At 42.1% G+C, this 19666-nt stretch overlaps 1 protein-coding gene across 11 annotated transcripts in view; it reads right to left on the reverse strand.

The window, feature by feature from the left end:
• ZMIZ1 (zinc finger MIZ-type containing 1) overlaps nt 1-19666 on the reverse strand; it is a 607902-nt gene that overhangs the window by 242236 nt on the left and 346000 nt on the right. For all 11 annotated transcript variants that reach the window (XM_019502344.1, XM_019502343.1, XM_019502355.1 and 8 more), the window contains one exon: nt 1360-1470. In XM_019502344.1, coding sequence (XP_019357889.1) covers nt 1360-1419 — 60 coding nt within the window. In that variant the 5' untranslated portion in view covers nt 1420-1470. The remainder of the gene's footprint in view (nt 1-1359; nt 1471-19666) is intronic.

Consider the following 19666-nt stretch of genomic DNA (forward strand, 5'->3'; position numbering starts at 1 on the left):
ATATGGTCCCCTGAACCCTCAGTAGCACCCCTGCTCCTCTGGCTCCCCCTACCCCTAACTTACCTGGCACAGAGCCCAGGTCCCAGTTGCTGTGACCCTCTGTGCAGTCTCCATCAATGCCTGGCAGGTGTGCAGCCTTGGGGTCACATGCTGCTGCAGGTGCACAGCAGGTTACAGCCAAGCAGCAGCCCCCACTGCCAGACTGCTGCAGTGGGTAGAGGGTGCAGGGAACTCTCCGGGCTGCTTCAGCGGTCTAGCTAGCACAAGGGCTAGTGTCCCCAGATACCAATTGACTGGTCCCCAGAAGCTCCTGAGAGCAAGTAACCCTGAGCTACTTGACAGGGCAGCTTTTATATTGCTGGGGCCAGCACAGGGCAGCTTTTTATACTGCTGGGGCCAGCACAGGTGCTAGCCCCAGCCTCTAGCTCCCCCTGGCTGCAGATCCGGGAGGAGGCAGGCAGGGTTATTTTGCCCCAAGTGGCACAATTTGACCCACACCAAAGTGCATGTCTGGGCACATGCACTGAGGCAAAAAGCCCCAGGCTCAAATTTGCACTGCTTCTATTTGAGCTGCTACAAGCACATGTGCTTCCATGTGTGGACATGCCCAAGGAGTCAGCCTCGGGTCCCAAAATTCCTAACACGTGATACACAAAAACTTTCAGTCATGACTGACGCAGACTAGATTTGGACGAGCAGTTCAGAGGTGAACTTCCATTCCCAACCCCAGGAACTAGTCTCTTTTGACCCAGTCTCTGTTCTCAAAAAGTAAATAGGGGAGAAAATGAGCCGATTTAGTCATAACTTTTAAGACTTTAACATATGCCCCGAAGAGCAGGTATTTTCAGCTCACCATGCCAGTGATTAACAAATGAACACAAACTTCCAGACCAAAAGTATCCTTCTACAGTACTTTAAAATAATCTATTTGCTTGAAAAAAATCTTCTAGAAAAACACAACCCCCCATAAAACAGACAGAACATGAACAAGTAGATAAAAATAACCTCTACAAAAAATAAATTAATTCCTAGTTTGCTTGTTGTTGTTGTTGGGGGGGATTGGGGGGGGAAGGGAGGGTATGAAGGGGGTCACTGATTTAGCTTCCCAAGAGAATACTGATTAATGCAAGCTTAAGACTCTCAGGGATGATGAGTTCCAAAAGTTATGTCCTGAGTTTTATAGAGCAACTCTTGCAGGAGACATTGTCCATTCATCCAGACTGGAATGTCTCCCAGACCCTCAGAAAAAAAAGACAAAAACATTCACCACAAAAGCAACTAAATGACCTGAACAGCACAGCTTACAATTGCAGTGGCAATTAAAATTATAGCTAGTCATGGTCTCCAGGTTCAGCTTACCTGTTTTATACACTGCAGCCGGTCATTGGTCTGCTGTATGTGCCTGTCCATAGAATTCATTTTGATTGTCTCCACTTGGCTTCTACCTGAAAGCCATTAAAATCCCTCAATCTGAAAGATAAAAAGAACAGTAAAGATCACTGAATAAAGTCTATACTCTTCATCCAATTCTACTGTAAAGACCATTAATGTAACATGTAGCAGAGGTTTAGGTAATCTTATTTTGTGGAATGGAAGAATATAAGCAGAGGGCAGGGACATGGTATTCAAAGGCAGAGAATCATTATTTTAAATGCAACAATGACAGTAAAGTCACATGATGATACCTCACCAGGTACAGCAAACTCCACTGGGAACTTCTGTGAAACCAGTAAAAAAGAATTGCTATACCAAATGGTGCTAAAATGAAGCAGACAAACTGATTACAATGTCCAATAAACTCTTGAACACACTGCCATACAAACAAAAGTCTAAATTGTATTACTCTTTTTAATTTTCCTAAAGGAGAAAATACTTCTCCACAGTATTACAAGTATTACATAACTTGTGTACCACATTACATGCCCAGGAAACATGGATTTGGGATTATGAATTGTCAATTTAGAGGAATTTGTCCAAAATATTGCTCAGATATGCTTTGAATCAGAGTACTTTAATATTACAAGATAAGATAACCTTGGTATTAAACTGGATCATTGGAAAATGGTTCTGGAAGGAATTATGCTAGTAATAAGCCCAGTACTGGGATACAGTGCTATGAGACTGAGGCCTCATATTCAGGTCAAAGTGCTGAGCAGCATCCACCTTCTGAATTTCTGGGCTCTTCTGGGTGTCCCTACTTCAGCACCTCAAATCAGTCTTTTAGAAACTCCTGGACTCTCATTTTTCATTCCCAGCTCTACCACTGTCTTGCTGTGCAATCTTCACAAACTCTGTGAACCTCACTGTCCACATCTGGGAAATGAGTGTCATCATCATCTTGCCTGCATGTGATATGATTCAATTCATGTCAGTGCAGCAGTACAAAACCATCAGCTGACAAGCAACACGGAGGAATTATGATGATGTAGTAAAGAAAAAACTGAGGACCTCTGACCCTTCCCTACCTTGCCACCCACACTCATGCCAAATTATGTTTATGGATGCCACTTGGTACATACCATAGCTAGAAGACAGGCGGTGCGGGGGGACTGACGGTGAGGAGGGCTAATCAGAGATTCACTTGACCAGAGGGGGGCCAGGCTTAAGTCACATAAGCCCAGGGCCTGAGCTGGTCAGGTAATCTAGCCTCATGAGCCACGAGGAGAGGAGCTCCTGGCAGCAGAGCTGGGGTATGCAGCATTGAGGCCATGGACAGGCCAGGCCTTGGAAGAGATAGGCCTGGGAACAGGAGCAAGTGAGCCCATAGTTTGGAGAGAGGCAGCAGAGGTAGAGGGCCCAAGTGCCTGGAGCCCAGCTACTGAACAGAGCAGTGCCCGAGATAGATGAGGCAGGCTTTGGAACGGCTAGGCCTGGGGACAGAGGCAATAGCCTGAGAGGACTGGTGATGCCTAGTGGTTGTGGAAGGGCCTGAAGGGGAGGCAAAGAGGAGGAAGCATCTGGCCCAGTGAAAGAGAGGAAGAGGGGCCAGAAGAACAGCGGGCCTGAGGCCCAGAAGGAGACAGCCATTGTGGGGTGGAGTGAGGAGTCAGAGCAGGCCTTGGACAAGATAGGTCTGAGGCCCATAGAGAGAGCGAGCGTGAGCCCAGGAAGGACTAGGTGCTGGGAGAAGTTCCAGTGCCTGTGGGGACTACGGTGCACCAAGGGAAGCTGCAGCACTTGGGGCCTCCTGGAGGGCAGAGTGCAGTGTTAGCAAATCACCTGCAAGGCATGGGAGTGGGTACTGGGGAGGATGGAGCACACAAAACTAGCCCTCAAGGCAATGACCATGAGCACCTGTGGTACTAAGAGTAAGACCAGGTTTGGGAAGCCCTGGGGCAGCCTCCCTTTTATAACAAGCTAACATCATCAAGGCGTGGTGGGCAAGTAAAGGGGAGAGGGCCCCAACGGGAGCCAGGTTGCAAAGGGCTGAGCAGCCACGAGGCGGCATCATGACCATCCCTGGGACAAGCACTTGCTATACTAACATCAGCACAGAATTAATTTTCAGTGGTGGTAAAAATAGAAGTAAAGAATTAAAATTGGAGACCAAAGTAGAGACACAGAAGGGACAAGATTAACAAGTACATCTCATTGTGAATTCTTAGCTGTAGCTGGGAGTGTCACTCATGGCCCTAATTATTACAGAGCCAAGAACAAATACCCAGTCAGGTTTACATTCAAGCCTTTAAACCACTGTGGCCCCAAAGAAGTTTCCGTTTAAGGCCACAGGAATGCAATGCAAACACAGGTAAACAAACAAGCCATGCAGCCCTTATGCACTAGCTGTAGATTAAATTTAACAGATTTCCTTTTGGCCTAATTTACCTTTTTTACTGTATTGGCAGAATAGTTGCCCAGAAATATGAAATCCTGGATTACAATCAGCAATTTCTGTCCATATTTCACATTATCAGCTAGTATACACTGCAATTTTTTAAATTAGTCTTTTGTTTCTAGAACTCTTTTCCTGGGGATAGGGTGGGGAACCCTGCTCTTCTCCATTTTTCCTTTCATTCACTTTCCTTGTATTTGTAGTGGAACCGGAGCCACGGGATTTACACACTGCAACGCAAAACCTCCGCTGATGGAGTCTTCTGTCCTTGCAAGACTGGAACCATTATATTACTATAAGAAGACACATTCTCATACATAAGAATGGAGAGTGGAGACAGATTCAGCAACGCACATTCTCACATAGCTTATTGGTTCTAGTACCAAGTACTAACTCCATACTGGCACAACAGGATCTCAAGCACGTACACCAATATCTGCTCTTGTAAATCCAACTTTCATTCCCATTGCATCTAGCAGTCAGCTCTGTTGATCATAGAGCTGTCCCTGATAGAACTGCTTCTCACTCCCCACACACATGAAAAACAGAGAAAAATGTTTCAGATGCTTGTTTTGTTAGAGAAGCTGACCCTTTACCACTCCCACCTCACATCACTCTAAAGCTCTTCAATTAGAGGACCTCTAAAAGCCTGTACTGTCAATGCCCTGCCCCCAGGAAGGGAATGGTTTTTCCCTTGATGGAAGCACTGAATGCATCACTGTCACAGCACGATGGATTCCAGACCATGGGGTCTGTGTGTGTCCCACGCACCCGAGCCGTCTGAGATTTCTGTACCTAACTGATAATGCTCTCTCATGGCTCCTGCCGGATTAGACTCAAGGAAAGAAATCTTTTCTGCTAGACAGGTAAATGAGGTCTTATAATAGCAGCTCAAACTTCTCATCCCCACACTCTAGACACAAGAAGGTTCAATAAAGCACTTTTGTCAATAAATTACAATACTCATGAAATAGTAAAGCCAGTTTCCATAAACAAATATCATCATTAGACTATGCCAGTGCCACCTTCTCGAAGACAAACACTGTCCAAGGACCTTTTAGAACATGCATACTGATACATTTTATTAAAAGCAAGTAATCCATTCTTATCTGTCTACACAACCCCCCAAAACAACCTCAGGAGCCATGAAGTTTAATCTATCCGTGGACAGCAAAAGTATTTATCATGAGATAAGCTAGCCCAGTCATGACACCACTTCAGCAACAATCCATCTTAAAAGCCAGAATACATTATCTGCATTTTAATTGATCATTAGGACAGATGGAAGAAAGCACATTAAAACCCATGCACACATTTAATTTTTTTTGTTATAACTAAGGAAATTTGAAACCCAGAGGCTTCATTTTTCTTCTAAAGGAGTCAGAAGAATTTTACTTATGTAGCCAATAAACAAAATGCTGTATCTTAAATTGATTTTGGAAGAGAGAACCATTTCCTTCTTTGGCATGATTTAATTAACACTTTCACTGCCATAAAGCCACACATACAGATGGGAAGCCAATGTGAAAAGAACGTCTATTCCAGGCAACAGATGCAAAGACGTATTCAATACTTCCAGAAAACGTGATTCTTGTGTAAAGCTGGATGTACCAGGCACTGAAGCTGTCAGCTAATAACATCAGGAAACTCCTGTGATGCTGCTGGAAGTATATTGTTGGGCTGGGAGGCTGCAGGGGGATTCTATAGAGATAATAATAATGACTTGCCTTCATGTAGATTGCAAAGAATTTTACAAACTGATTTAGAAACTCTATATAATACTGTCCAAATTATCTAGCTTCCAGTTAACCACAAATGCAAATGGAGATTGATGGCTGCTACCTGAACTATTCTATTTGTCTAAAACTATTTTTTATCCAAGAACTGTAGATTTGTCAAAACCCTTTTTTTTGGAAGAGCAGGGCTGTGCATGCAGAAATCACCCACCCAAGAAGACACTTCTTGGTCAGTGAATCCATTCCCCCATCATCAGTGGTTCAAGTGGTCCATTTATGTTATGTTTTATTCCCTACTATGCCTATTGGAAGATTGTTCCTGGAACTCATTCCTCTGCTAGTTACAAACCTTCCTTTAATATCTGACTTAAATGTATTCATGGCCATTTTATGTCAGTATTATCTTTGAGCACAAATAGCTATGTTCACCCTCTCTGATGTTTACCCCCACAACATGTTTATAGACAGCAACCATATTCCTACTCAGCTTTCATTCTGTTAAAACAAACCAAGTTCTTTTTTATTTTCCTCTCACAAACAGACTCTCCATTCCCCTGATCATCTTATTGGCCCTTTTTGGCATTATTCCAGTTTGAATCTATCTTCCTTGAACATGAGTGACTAGTTGTATACAGCATTCCAGAGGAAGTCTCATTGCTGCTTTGTTCAACAGTATTGATGCAACCCATCACTACTGGAAATACATCAACTGATAATTCCTAGGTTCTGTTTTCTTTTTCATGCCCATATTACACTGGCATCTCATAATCATTTAGTGATCAATTAGCATACTCAGGTCTTTCTTCTTTTCAGTTGCTTCCAGCTAATGGGATCCCAGCTTATAGCACAAATTCTTGTTGTCTGGGAATAACATGGAAGCTGTTTCTTTGCCCCTAGTAACATTTAATTGTTTAAGATGGGAAGCAAAGAATACCATATGTACCTGAAATTGCACAGAGAATTTAAACATGCTGAATAATGACCTAGGTACTACCAACACAGCTACAACCACAAACCCAGCAGGATTTTTTGGGACATCTTTTATTGGACCAACTGTCTAGCTGAGTGAGAAGTTGGACAAACTTTTAGGCACAAACTGCCCACTCTTAGGTTGCCCTATAGAAGGGCAGTTCATGCTCGAAAATGTGTCTAAGTTGTCTGCTACCTATACAGTTGGTCCAAATATTCTGACTTCTTGTGGTCTTTTTGAGTTTCTTGCACCAGAAGAATTGCTCTGTTATTTTTCCGTAGTCAAGAAATAAGCGAAAGTTAAAACCTGGCATTTCCCGAGGGGTGCTCTGAGTATGTACCCAAATCTAACGAGACTGATAACCACTACACTAAAGGTTTGTCTGCCTGGGGAAATTTACTGACAGAAGTGTACTAGTATATATCTAAGGTGTTTTTTAAATATAAAGGTGTTTAGGTAACAGAAGGCTCAATATGGCAGAAGATGACTGGCCTCCTGTTAAGTATTAAGCTCTGTACCAAGTCACAAGTGAAAATTACTTTGGTGGGGCTTACGCTGGTCTCATGTATATCAATATTAGCAAAATATAGAAGGATTCAGCACAACAAGCAGCCTTTAAGACTAGCAGGGGGTGCTGCTAAGGATTAAAGACATCAATAAGCTGGGTGGAAGAGAGAATTTCACTTGGTGTCTTCACAAATACCAAAACCTCTCTCTCTCTCTCTCTCATACACAGACAAACTTATAAATTAAGGATTTTGTATGATACTATTTAATATCCATCCATGCTCACTCCATCGAAAAGGATACATGTAAGCAAACCTTTCCCATCACCTTTTGGTTTCTTAGTACATAGGGAGTCTATCCTGCTGTATTCTTTTCCAAGGTAAAGGCCTGCTGTGCTCTCTTTTAAAAAAATATTACCATATGTACATTATTGTTTGTCTACCTCCTTCCTTCCCCTCAAGCATTTGAGTTCATAGCTCCAGGCAGCAATTAAATATACCTCATTTACATATTTATGATGCCTCAAAGGGGAAAGGGTATTTCTTTTTTATTTAAAAAAAAAGTGCACAGATGTATTAACCTATTAAATAATATATTTAAAAAAAATCTTATATGCTGAGATATATCGATCTCGCTGGTGAAATACTGTTAGAAGTATGTTCCTATATACATAATACGGCAGGGGAGGCCAACCAAATGGAAGCTGGTCACTGTCTGCTTGCGCAAAGATTCAAGGAGATGCATATTAAATTCTGAAAAGCCTCATGTGGCTTCGGAGCCGCAGGTTGGCCACCCCTGTAACAAGGGAAGGGAATTATGTAGTGGATAAGAGACATATCATGATTTTGTAACCTGCTACTATAATCTATGGTAGAATTCTCTGGATTTTCCAATATTACAATTTTTGTCAAAAATTATACTTTCAACCAAAAAATTCCAAAGAGCTGTTAAATTAAAAATATTTGTGTTATACGAGTAGCTGTTTGAAGCTTTCAATATTCAAATATTTAAGCAACATTTCAATATTCTAAAACTTCCAAAACTGAAAACAGATTACTGCGATGACTGTTTTGGACCATTTTTACTTTATATTGTAGATTTCTATATGGGCCACTTAAATTATAAGTACTGAACTATTTCAAACCCTCAATTTTGCGTCATTTGTAACACAAGTGAGAAATACTTCTAGCCTCTGGAATAACAACAGTTATCAGGTAGGTACATAAATCAGTAGTAATAAGTGGCATTTTTTGTTTATTTTGCTTATATGAAGCCTTACAACACGCCCATAAATTAGGAAATCCTTTTTCCATTTCTGAGATGGCAAAACACAACACAGCACTGAATGACTCGCTTAATGCCACCTACTGTGTCAAAGGATTCGAGTTTTGGGGGCCCCTGGAATAGTGGTAGGAAACATACACAGGTCTTGTCTGCACAATTTTTACTAATCCATATTGTCATATTGTCCATGTTTCTTACACTACATAAGTGCAAAGCAGCTAACAATGTGTACACTGCTATAAGAAACAATGGACAAACTGGATCACTAAAATACAAGCAGCTTGAAGCAGGTCTGCATTATCAACTAAAATTTAGGCCTAATCTTTTAAGAAAGGTTATAAAATGTTGGTCCTCTCTCCTCTCCAACTCAGTGCTTGATGCCTCTCCCTCCTCCTCCCATGCTTTCATACTTCTGAAACAGAAGTCGAAGCACTGAAAAATAGCGGGAAATTGCATGGGTCCGATTAATGGGCAAGTGGGAGTAACTAACTGGAATTATCAGACCTATTCAGTGAATTCCAGGCCTGATTTCTACACCAGAGATGAAGGTAGTAGTTGGCGACAAAGCCTAGGCATTGATGTTGTACTGTTGACACAGACTCAACATATGAACTGAAGAGATTACCTTCCTTGATTAATTCTGGCAAATAGATGGGAAATCCTTCAATATCCAGAAAGAATGCTGTTCTGAGAAAGCTACAGAACTTTCTTGTAGCAAAGAATGTGTCAGCATGTATGACGGGTAATAAATAATATGCCATTTTGTTAGCTAATTATATAAATTAAGTAATTAAATAACAGTTGATTAGGATGTCACTGACACATGAGATGGCAGTTTTAGACTCAAAAGATGAGTGGTAAAAATAAATGAGTGGAGTAATAATCATGAACAAAAATAATTACCTGAATTAAAGTTAATGTTTTAAAAATTAAAATGCAGTTAAGAACTGATAAGAGGATAAAGGAGAAGATTTTGGCTGAAGCATATGCTGCTGATTCGCTGCATATCATCTCTTGGTTTTTGCTCCCTTTGACTCTCAGAGAGCAGAACAAATGTCCATCACAAAACATGTGCTAGGGAGAAAACATAACTGCTGTGGGAGAAGAATGAGAGCCTAGAGACACTGCTAGCTGAGAGCAAAAAGAGTCAAGATACTTGGTTTTAATTTTATAGGTTGAGGGGAGGCTGAAGATGCATATTGGCAGTTACCACCTAGGGAATCATACGATTATCATCAATAAAAAGGTCCTGACTTTGAACCACTTGGAACCAAGCAGACAAAATAGGGGGGGAAACTGAGGGAGGAGAGGAACCATGCCAATGGGGCGTATTTCTTTGTTTCTCCTAAGAGGAAGGTGAGAAGACAGGAAGAAGAAAAACAGTTCATAAGTAACATTTCACAATAAACTTAAAATCGTCTCTCCCCTTTATGAGACGAAAGCATAGGAAGAAGTTAGTTATAATGTACTGCTGATGCTGTTTATTCAAACAGGTAAAATAGAAAAAATTGTTACATCTCCAGTACCCTGACAGTCATAAGAGAGAGCAGACAACTGTTAATAAGTGGCTTTGATCAAGCTACAAACCAGGCTATGAAGAGGGTGGGAGGGGATTACATTGCCTAATTAATCAATTAAGTCATCAGGAAAGAGGTGGCTCAAGATACGGTGTTGGAGTTTTAACACAGAGATGATTAAGATGAAACATTTGTATTGTACTATTAACACATCAGGGGGGTTAAAAACAATTAATCTGCTTAAAGTACCATCCCTCTCAGGAGACTGAGCCAACTGCCTGCTTCCCACATATATAGGGAGCTCAGTTTCCATATAAAAACTTGGCTAAGTTGATTTATTACTTCCAAAGATGGCAGCATGTTAAAATAGAAGGGTTTCATACAAGGCTTCACAGTACCTGCCATCCAGGTTCCAAAAAACTGTATCTGTAAATACACACCTACAAATAGCGTGTACTATTTTCACTTCATATGCATACAGTGATAATCATATGCGCATTCACTGCTGATACATATGCAGGTCTGTAGTACCCATTTCTACCAAGCGATTAAGCCAATGCTAATTGATTTGAACATATTTTTAGGATCTTCCTGTTCAAGAGTGGGATTGAAGTGAGGTTGTCAGGTCTTGTTCCGATTAATAAAAATATGGGACATTACCAGCAGATGTCTCTGTTTTCTACCAAAGCCAAGAGAGCTCCATACCCTTCTCACACAGCAGCCTTGTGTTTCTTTAAGCCTTTACAAGCCCCTACAAATCCTCTGCTGCTGCTTCCTAACAGGGAGCACTAAAACTGACACTGTCTGTCTGACCTTGTGGTTATTGATTAACTATCTCCCCATTCACTGCCATCTTTCACACCTCCAGTGCTTGCAAATAGAGAGCTAAGGAGTTGCAGTCATACTCTGTGACAGCTATTCTCAAAAAGGGCTGCCTTTGGAGACGCAGAGAGCGAACACTGCTGTTTGATCAAATGCGTTAATGTCAAGACTAAATACCACACAGGTTCTGACAGCTTGTTCTGTTTAATATACATTTGCTGGAACAATTCAGCACAAACAGGAAAAGGGGAGGAAAGAAATACTAGTTCAATAGCTAATATTCAGGATGTGTTGCTCTTACAACAATATGCTCCTCTAAAAGGGAGTAGATTAGGGTGGGGAACACAGTGGCCATTCGTGCATAGCACATTCCAAACTAGCTTCAACAGCATGGCAATTACACTTCAGAATATCTGCTCATACTTTGTGCACTAAGCACTAATAACAAACGCCAGGAAAGAAAATGCTTTCTAGAGGTTTGAAACATGCATCTTGATCACAGACCCAATGAGAATATTTGCAATCTCAAATATCTGTGTTTATTTTATTTCTAAATTATATTTAGGGAAAGATGACTTGTCTCAGTACATATTTTTATAAACGATCCATAAAATAACATGCGTGTGTCTATTCAATGCTCATGAGACTAAAACAATTTTAAATATTTTCAGATTTTTCTTTAGTGAAGAATATAGGTGTGTGTGTGTGCGTATACACACACACACACACACACACACAATACTATTAGTAGTAATATTAATTATTTGTTTTGCCTTAGTACAAATAAATAGTCATTTTTAGGTAGTTATGCTAGAAGCTTGCATATACCCTAACAAAAAAGGATGGTGAAATATCTTTGACCGCACATAACAATTATACAGTATATAAAATAGTGTGTATTTTTACACACCACCACAAAGATACATGCCTCTATGTTACATTAAATATCTAGATTGTTAATTCTTTTGTTAAATACAAGAATTTTCAACTATACACTTAAATACCGTTTTCATATCAAGAATACAACTACAAGAAGTTTAATTTCCATCCATGACAACTATTTTATTTCCCACTTCAAAAAGTGAGGAGCATTATACATCAGGCAAAAGCCCATTTTAATCATTAAACACTCAAAAAGGAAGTAGTTTTATTAAAGCTTCATTTACCATAAGCTGCTAAAGAGCTATTGCTATTGGCTTTAAGCTATTAAAAAGGGCCAGATGTAAAACAAAGCAGTGTTTGTTATGCTGGGCAAGGAAGAACAGATATTTGTGCAGTGCTGCTTTCCATTGTTGCTCTACAAATGTGCAATAATCCCCAGAAGACTTTCTATCATCTTTGACTAAGGGAGAGAAAGGAGGAGTGTTTATGTGCTTGTGTGAATGCATGCTGCCAACATGAACAGCTTCAGCAAGTGTGGGAGCTGTGAGTCCTGGCAGTTATGTTGGGGTAAAAAAGCATACACACATATATAGCATACACACACACACACACACATCCTATTATATGCAAACGTGCACACACACACACACACACACACACAGCAAATCCACGCTGGCGCGCGCGCACACACACACACACACACACACAGCAAATCCACGCTGGCTGGGCGGGGGGGAGGGGAGAGAGAAAAACATGACAGCTTGCATAAGCAAGCCTGCTGGACTCCTCTGGGAGGAGGACCAGTGGTGCGCAGAAATTGTTCAATCATCAAGCACATCTGCAGCCCGATTACAAAAGCAAAGGTGGTAGGACTGGCTGTGGAACGCAGAGTATTGTGCTATGATCTATGCTGAGCACCACCCCCTACAACGTAAGAGTGGGTTCAGATGGACAGAGCAATATTACATCTCTAATCAAATATAACATGCCTTTGAATCTGCACAAGCTGATCACTGGCCATGACAATAAAGCAAAAGCATGCAAGCCATCTCTTGCACCAGTGGCCTTCACCTCTGGCCTGCTGGCTGAAATGAGTGGTTTCCCTGGGCCAAATACAGTGCAGTTGCCAGTTTCAAGTAATCGCCCTGCCGCTTGTTTATATTATAAGGTTGGTTTCCCTGCCTTCTACCCAAACCCAAGTGTCAAAAACTCTGGCAGCTTCTTGCATTTAGGGAGGACAAGGAGGAAGAGGGACACTGCAGTTTGTAACAGCAAGAACTAATAACATGAAATTAAAGACAAAAGTGCTTAAAAGTGTGCTCCTGGAGAGGCAGAGCTGACAGACCTGTTGTAGAGCTCTCAGACGCTTTGCACACACATATATAGACAGATCAGCCAGAACAAACATTGACAGTTCCACAGCAAAGTCCACTGATCCACTGGTTTATTAAATGTACTGTAGCTTGCAGGTAAGAAATGCTAATCCTCATTGGGACAGCTACAAGCAAATGAGCCATCCCTAAAAGCTTACGGCATCGGGCTCAAATCATTTTACAACTAGTGTCCCCGATTACCCCAACAACACCACTGCCACCAAAAGTTGCTCCCTTAGCAATCTGCAAATGCTTCAAATGGCAAAGGATCCATCTCCCCTTCTTCATCCCTTCCCCATTTCCAAGAGGAAAGCTATACTATTTGAGTAAATTAACTGGGAGGTTTTATGGACTGGAACAGATGCTCAATGAAGAATTGATCTTTTGAGAGACAGACTCCTTTAAACGGGGGAAAAGAAAAGAAAGAGAACGTTAGCAAGAACCTGGCACAATTCATCTAGGGTGACCACCCATCCCTAATTAGGCAGGACAGTCCCGATATAGGAATATCAAGTTCCAAAGCACAGCCGCAAGGACAGCCAGGGAGCGGGAGAGAGGCATGGGAGGCTCATCCAGGTGGCAGCAGGGGCCTGGCTCCTTGCTGTTGCACACATTCCCAGGGAGGGAAGCATGGGCGGGCACATGCCTCTCCAGATATGTGCATGTGGGAGAGGCTGCGGGCTGCCTGCTACAGGCTCGGGGCTCCCTGCTCTGCTGCCCTCACCCTGGGGCTCTGCAGCCCAACGGGTGGGACCTGGTGCTGGAGGGTGGAGAGGCTCAGTACTGCTGCTGCCAGGAGTCCCATGCCAGCTCAGCTGCCAGGGCAAAGTCCTCCCAGGTCACCTGGCAGCAGTGGGGGCAGTGGCATGAAATTGTGCCTCCTGCTGCTGCCAGGTGGGCAGGGGACACCTTGCCATGGTGGTTTGTGGCTCCTAGAGGGAGGGCAACAGGGTGGGGAGCCCCAAGGCTACAGTGAGCAGCTCCTCATCCTTCCCACCCCCCATGAACTCAGTTCAGCTCTGCTCCAGCTGTGCCACGAGGGGCGGGCAGAGTGGGATTGTGTCTTACCTTTCCATTTTGAAAAAGAGGTCACCCTACATTCATCTGATGTCCAGGTCCGAAATTAGGTCTCTAATGACAAACTTTTTTTTTTTTGTTAACCATCTTTGGCTATTCTGTGGCCTATAAATCAGAGGCCTCAATGGAGAAGTTGTGCAGAACCCTAAAGAGAAGACACAGGACAGAGCAGAATCTGAGCACACTTAACAACACTGTTTGGTTTTCTCTTCTGGGACACCTGACTCAAGCCCTACTGATAGGAGCTGTACATGTTTGGTAGAAAAGGGCTTTGGCTTTTGGGGCAGTCAACACATGGCCTTTCCACACTGACATTATGTAGGCTATTTTTCTAAACTGTTACAAATAAAACCCAAACAGGATTGGACATATTCACCCCAAGTCTGTTTTGGCTACAAATTCATAGATTTTGGGTATTGTAACAATAAGCAAATCAGATAAATATGTTTCTAGGCATCAGAGAGACCAGTAACAACAAAAACTTGAAGAAGATGGCCTCAGAAGCAGAAATGAAAAGATGAAAGAGTGATAATACGAGCAGAGAGAGGTCAAAACCTCTTGGGCCCAGCCAACAGAAATGCTGCAAGCTACGATCATCTCAAATCCACCACAAATGAGAACCAAGAAGGCTTTATACATCCTGACACTGAATACCTTCTTGTTTATCTAATGCAACTAGGCATGCCTTGGAACTTGTATAATCACATTTATAGGGTATTATTTTTTGAAAGGTTCTATATGCTTAAAAGACATAGTACCAACACTAAAGTTTCTTGTATTTCATAGGACTCCATAAATAGCTGGATAAAAGAAATCTACCCCACATGCAGATGTGGAGAAATTTGGGCTTCTTTTTGGTTAGTAAAATTAAGCATAACAAAGAAAATATACAGATCCTTAAAGCAGTTAACAATTTCCTTGTGTGATTCCTAAACACAAGATTTATTCTGCTACTCTTACATCCTATGGGAACTGAAAACCTGCTCCCCAGACCAATAATTTCTGGTTAGCCATCAGAGATTGCATCCCTAAGAAAACCATGCAACGGATGGAAGGTGGAAAGGGAAGAGAAGGAGGGGAAAAAATGCGTTCCTGCAATTAACAAAAGTTCTAGAGAGCTGAATAGCTGCTCTGGGATATGGACACTACCAACTTCTATATTGACCATTATACTGGTCTGTTCCAATGAAATTTAAGTAAACTTTCCAGAATGGAAGCATGATGAATTCCAGGGAGATTAGTAAAACCTATGAATGCTAAATATAGCTGAAGGAATAAGGTAGGAATTGGATATCCGAGCAATCTGAAGCCAGCAAAACAAAGTAGTCATTGGCAGCTGAATTACACTTTCTATATTGCCTCCTGTTTTTCCCCGATATGTGACCTCTTTCCAACTTTCATTTATCTCTGATTACTACAGTTTAAATACTGGGGGTGACGGTTGTTTTAAATAACCTTAACACAAGATATTAGACATGTCAACTCTCCAAAACAACAATTTTGAAACCCGGTAGGCAAATTACACTTCCCTCTTGCTTTCTACGGTACCTAAACTGAGATCTACGCAGATTATTATGAAGAGATTTTCAGGATAACACCTTGAAACTTAAAGTCTTTGGTCTCAATCCATTTCTGAATGAACATATATCCATATCTCCAGTCTCCATCCTATCACAATTGACCATCAGCCTTGCAGGCAGTGTTTGAAAGAAAACCAAGAGTTGAGTGGGCAAAATGAATAATGAGCAGCATCTGCGAAGGAAGCAATTATAAATTCAGGGGTGATTCATGCTAACAGGACAATGCTTTGGAAATCTGCGTAGCCCCTAAAATGGTCCTCACTGCTCTAAGGATGAAACATTTAAGACTGCAGCTATAATTAAAGGTAATAAAAAACCTCAGTTCTTCTAGGTTTAACTCTAAGGCCCATATATTTTAGTTAAAAGACCCACAGGTTTACATGGATATTAAGATCCTGTGCTTGTACTTTTCCAGCCTTTTGCCAGGTATGATACACCTGTTACTACCTCTTTTTCCTTTCTGAATGGCTTTATCTCCATTAATTCAGGCATGCCTTGAGACATGTAGACTGCATAACACTTCAGAAAAATTTTGGAGCAAAGTCCCTATATAGACAAGCCATTTTAAAAATCTTCTGCTCCTAAGCACCTTCAAAAAAGTTTCTAAATTTTCAGAATGACCATACTTCTTAGAGGCAGAACTTAAGACAGAAAACCACCATTAGTGCTCTAGAAGAGTGTAATCCTGATCAAGTGCTGACTGAACTGTTCTTTAACCATACTGAGTGATTCTATGTAGATCTCTCAGAACAGGTATTTTTATACTGTAGATGGGAGCTCATAAAATAAACATGTAACTTCAGCATATTTTCAGTGAAGACAAAGTAATTAACTCATATGATATACACATTCCATACAAGCATCACAGAAGCTTGCTAAACTAAACAAATGAAGCACTGTGGATAAAAAAACCAGTATCTTCCTCAGGAACAGAGGCTCTATGAAAGAAAATCTCTTCTGGCTATTAGTAGCAATAAGGCTTTTATCTTCTATAAGCCTCCATTCATTAAAGCAGCGATTCTCAACCTTTTTTGGACTCAAGGCACCCTTCCCAATTTATATATTACAGTGCTTACCTCCTTGCAGAGAGCCTCAGGAGTAAGGGTGGGGAACTGTCCAGGTAGGGGCAAGTGGTACCCTGGTTGAGAATCACTGCATTAAAGGGAAGTGATGCATTCACATTATAGTCAGTTCATTACAATGAGTACCTGAAATATTTCCTATTTTGCGGTCATCGGATGTCCAAAAGCATTTGCCTGTTTTAACTTTTCTTTGCACCAAATTGACTTATTTTAGAATGACTCTTTAAAAATGACAAATAGACTCTTTTAGTGTATGTATATATTAGTTATATGAATTAGAAATTGTAATAAAATGCCAAACTAACACATCTCCTGAACTCTGAAAATTAATAGCTGGGTTTATTGTTAGCTGGGCTGATAGATTTATTTTCAGGTACTAGGCCAAAAAATTAAGCTCTAATTCATTCTTTCTAGGCTAGATTCTAGAACTATATCATAAGTTGAATATGGTTGATAAGGTTCCCACCCAGTCTGTAGGTCTAAGCATATATTCAAGTCAATTGCTTCCATGAGTAGAGAAAATGGGTAGCTACAAAAAATTGTCAAAAATAACTTGGAATTGACATTAATGTCAGAAGGAATTACATACAAGTATAAGGAGGATAGACCCTAAGAGGACAAGGGAGATTCCCAATATGCATGCCTATTTCAGTTTGTTTGAACATGTGATGACTAGCCTAGGCATTTTTGAAAGAAGGGCTTGTATTTCTAAGATTTCACTAGGCATAACAATGTATGAGAGCAGGGTTTTTTTTTCACTTCATCAGACAGGGAATACTTGCTCATGAAGCCATGAACATTGTGAGGTCAGAGTTAACATTACTACACAGAGCAGAAATGACTACAGTGCCAACCATTTATACCAAAATGTGTGGCAATTTCATGAAACAAGCTGTTCTCTCTATCAAGGAATGAGAAACTAATTTCACCTGTGACTCTACCAGAGGTAACTTCAATTCAAGAAATGTAACTAGTTCCATTAGCCATAATTAGATGCCACCCATTTAACTAGTTCCATCAGCCATAATTAGAATGTCACATTTTTAGTATGACCTAAGTTCACAAAATATAATTAAATACCAATATCCCATAACCAACAAATAAGCTAGTAAACAGGTGCCACAGTCAATTCAATCACCTTCAGCCAACACCTTTCACAGGTCTCTGTACCAGCATCCACCTATACACATGGATGACCTGTGACAAGCTCAATCATTGGACTGTACGGTAGATAGAAAACTGGCTGGAGCACAGGGCTCAGATGGTAGTAATCAATGGCTTGATGTCTAATTGGCAGTTGGTAGCAAGTATTGTGCCCCAGGGGTCAGTCCTGGGGCCAGTTTTGTTCGATATCTTCATCAATGACTTCAAAGATGACAGAGTGCACTCTCAGCAAATTTGCAGATAACAACAAGCTGGGGGGAGTAGTAGATACTAGGGCTGTGCAAAGGTTCAGTAGCTGATTCGATTTGGAGGAGATTCGACCCGACTAGGCGACCAAATCTATGAATCCACATCAAATCAGTAGACCAATTAAAAGCTCTGAATTGAATCGGAAGCTTCCGAATCATTTCGGAAAAGATTTGACCGATTTGGAGATTCAGCCATAGAGTAAACAGGCAGCAGTCCTCACCATGCTGGACACAACTGCCGCCAGCTGGTAAGTTTGTTGTGGTGGGCGGAGGGGGGAAGGAAGGGGTGTGAGAGAGGGAGGGATTGGGGCTAGGGCTGAGACAAGCAGCCCAGCTGGGGTGGGGGACATGGGACTTGGGGAGGGGTACAGGGGGGGCATGGGATGTGGGCGTGGCAGTGCTCAGAACAGGGGCCATGCCCTGCTGCCACTTGCCCAGCCGGGGTGGCAGAGCAGGCAGGATGCAGGTGCATCTCGCTCCAGGTAGAAGGGGCAAGTGGTGGCAGGGCAGAGCCCCCCACTCCCAGCGCTGATGCATGTGCAGCAGCACTGGGAGCAGGGGCTATGCCCTGATGCCGCTTTCCTCCTTCCACCCAGAGTGAGCCGCACCCACATCCCACCCCTCCCCCTGCCCTGGTTGGGTAAGCAGCAGCAGTGCATAGTCCCCGCTCTGAGCACTGTTGCTCCCACATCCCATACCTTCCTGCCCCCCACCTGCACCCCCTGCCCCAGCTGGGCAGCTTGTCCCAACCCCAGCCCAAATCCCTTTCTCCCCCAATCCCAACAGACTTACCAGCTGGAGGTAGCTGTATCCAGCATGATGAGGACTGCTGCCTGTTTAGTCTATGGCTGAATCTCCAAAAGGGTCAAATCTTTTCCAAATTGATTCAGAGGCTTCCAATCCAATTCGGAACTTTTAATTGGTCTCCCGATTCGATTCGGAGCTTTTAATTGATCTTCAAATCAAATCACTGTCCCTCCAAATTAGCTGAATCTGAATCTGAACAAATACTTGCCACTTCACACAGGCCTAGTAGATACACTGGAGTGTAGGGCTGATTCAGAAGGCATGTCTGCATGTGATGCTATGTCGCTGTAGCAACATGCTACAGCAACGTAGTATCTGTGGGCAAAAATGACGCCGCAGTTATACTGCCATAGCAACACACTCCTTCAGTATAGTGCATTGCTACAGGAACATATTGCCTAAAAATAACTGGGCGCATAGTTACACATGTAGTAAACAGCAAAGGAGAAGAGATATTAGTTGCACACATAGTAAACAGAGAGAAGAGATATTACAGTTGCACACACGCACACATTTTCCAGCACAGAAAAGATTATGAAGCATGATTGGAAAGGCAGGTGCCAGGTCTTCTGGCAGGGGAGGGAGAGAGGCTAGAGGGAGAGTCCCAAGTCCCTGCTTCCCCTCCCCCCCCAACATAGATGCATCCTCTAGCAGTGATGAGTCTTCTGCTGCCAGTGGGAGCAAAGAGGTGGGAGCAGTACCTGTCCCTGCACTTGCACTACCTTGCCTAACAACAGAAATAGCCACAAGCACCAGCATGAGAGTCTCCTCCATCCCAACTGCAT

This window comes from Gavialis gangeticus, unplaced genomic scaffold, assembly GCF_001723915.1.
Source record: "Gavialis gangeticus isolate Ggan-Ray unplaced genomic scaffold, GavGan_comp1, whole genome shotgun sequence".
Classification (NCBI taxonomy): domain Eukaryota; kingdom Metazoa; phylum Chordata; order Crocodylia; family Gavialidae; genus Gavialis; species Gavialis gangeticus.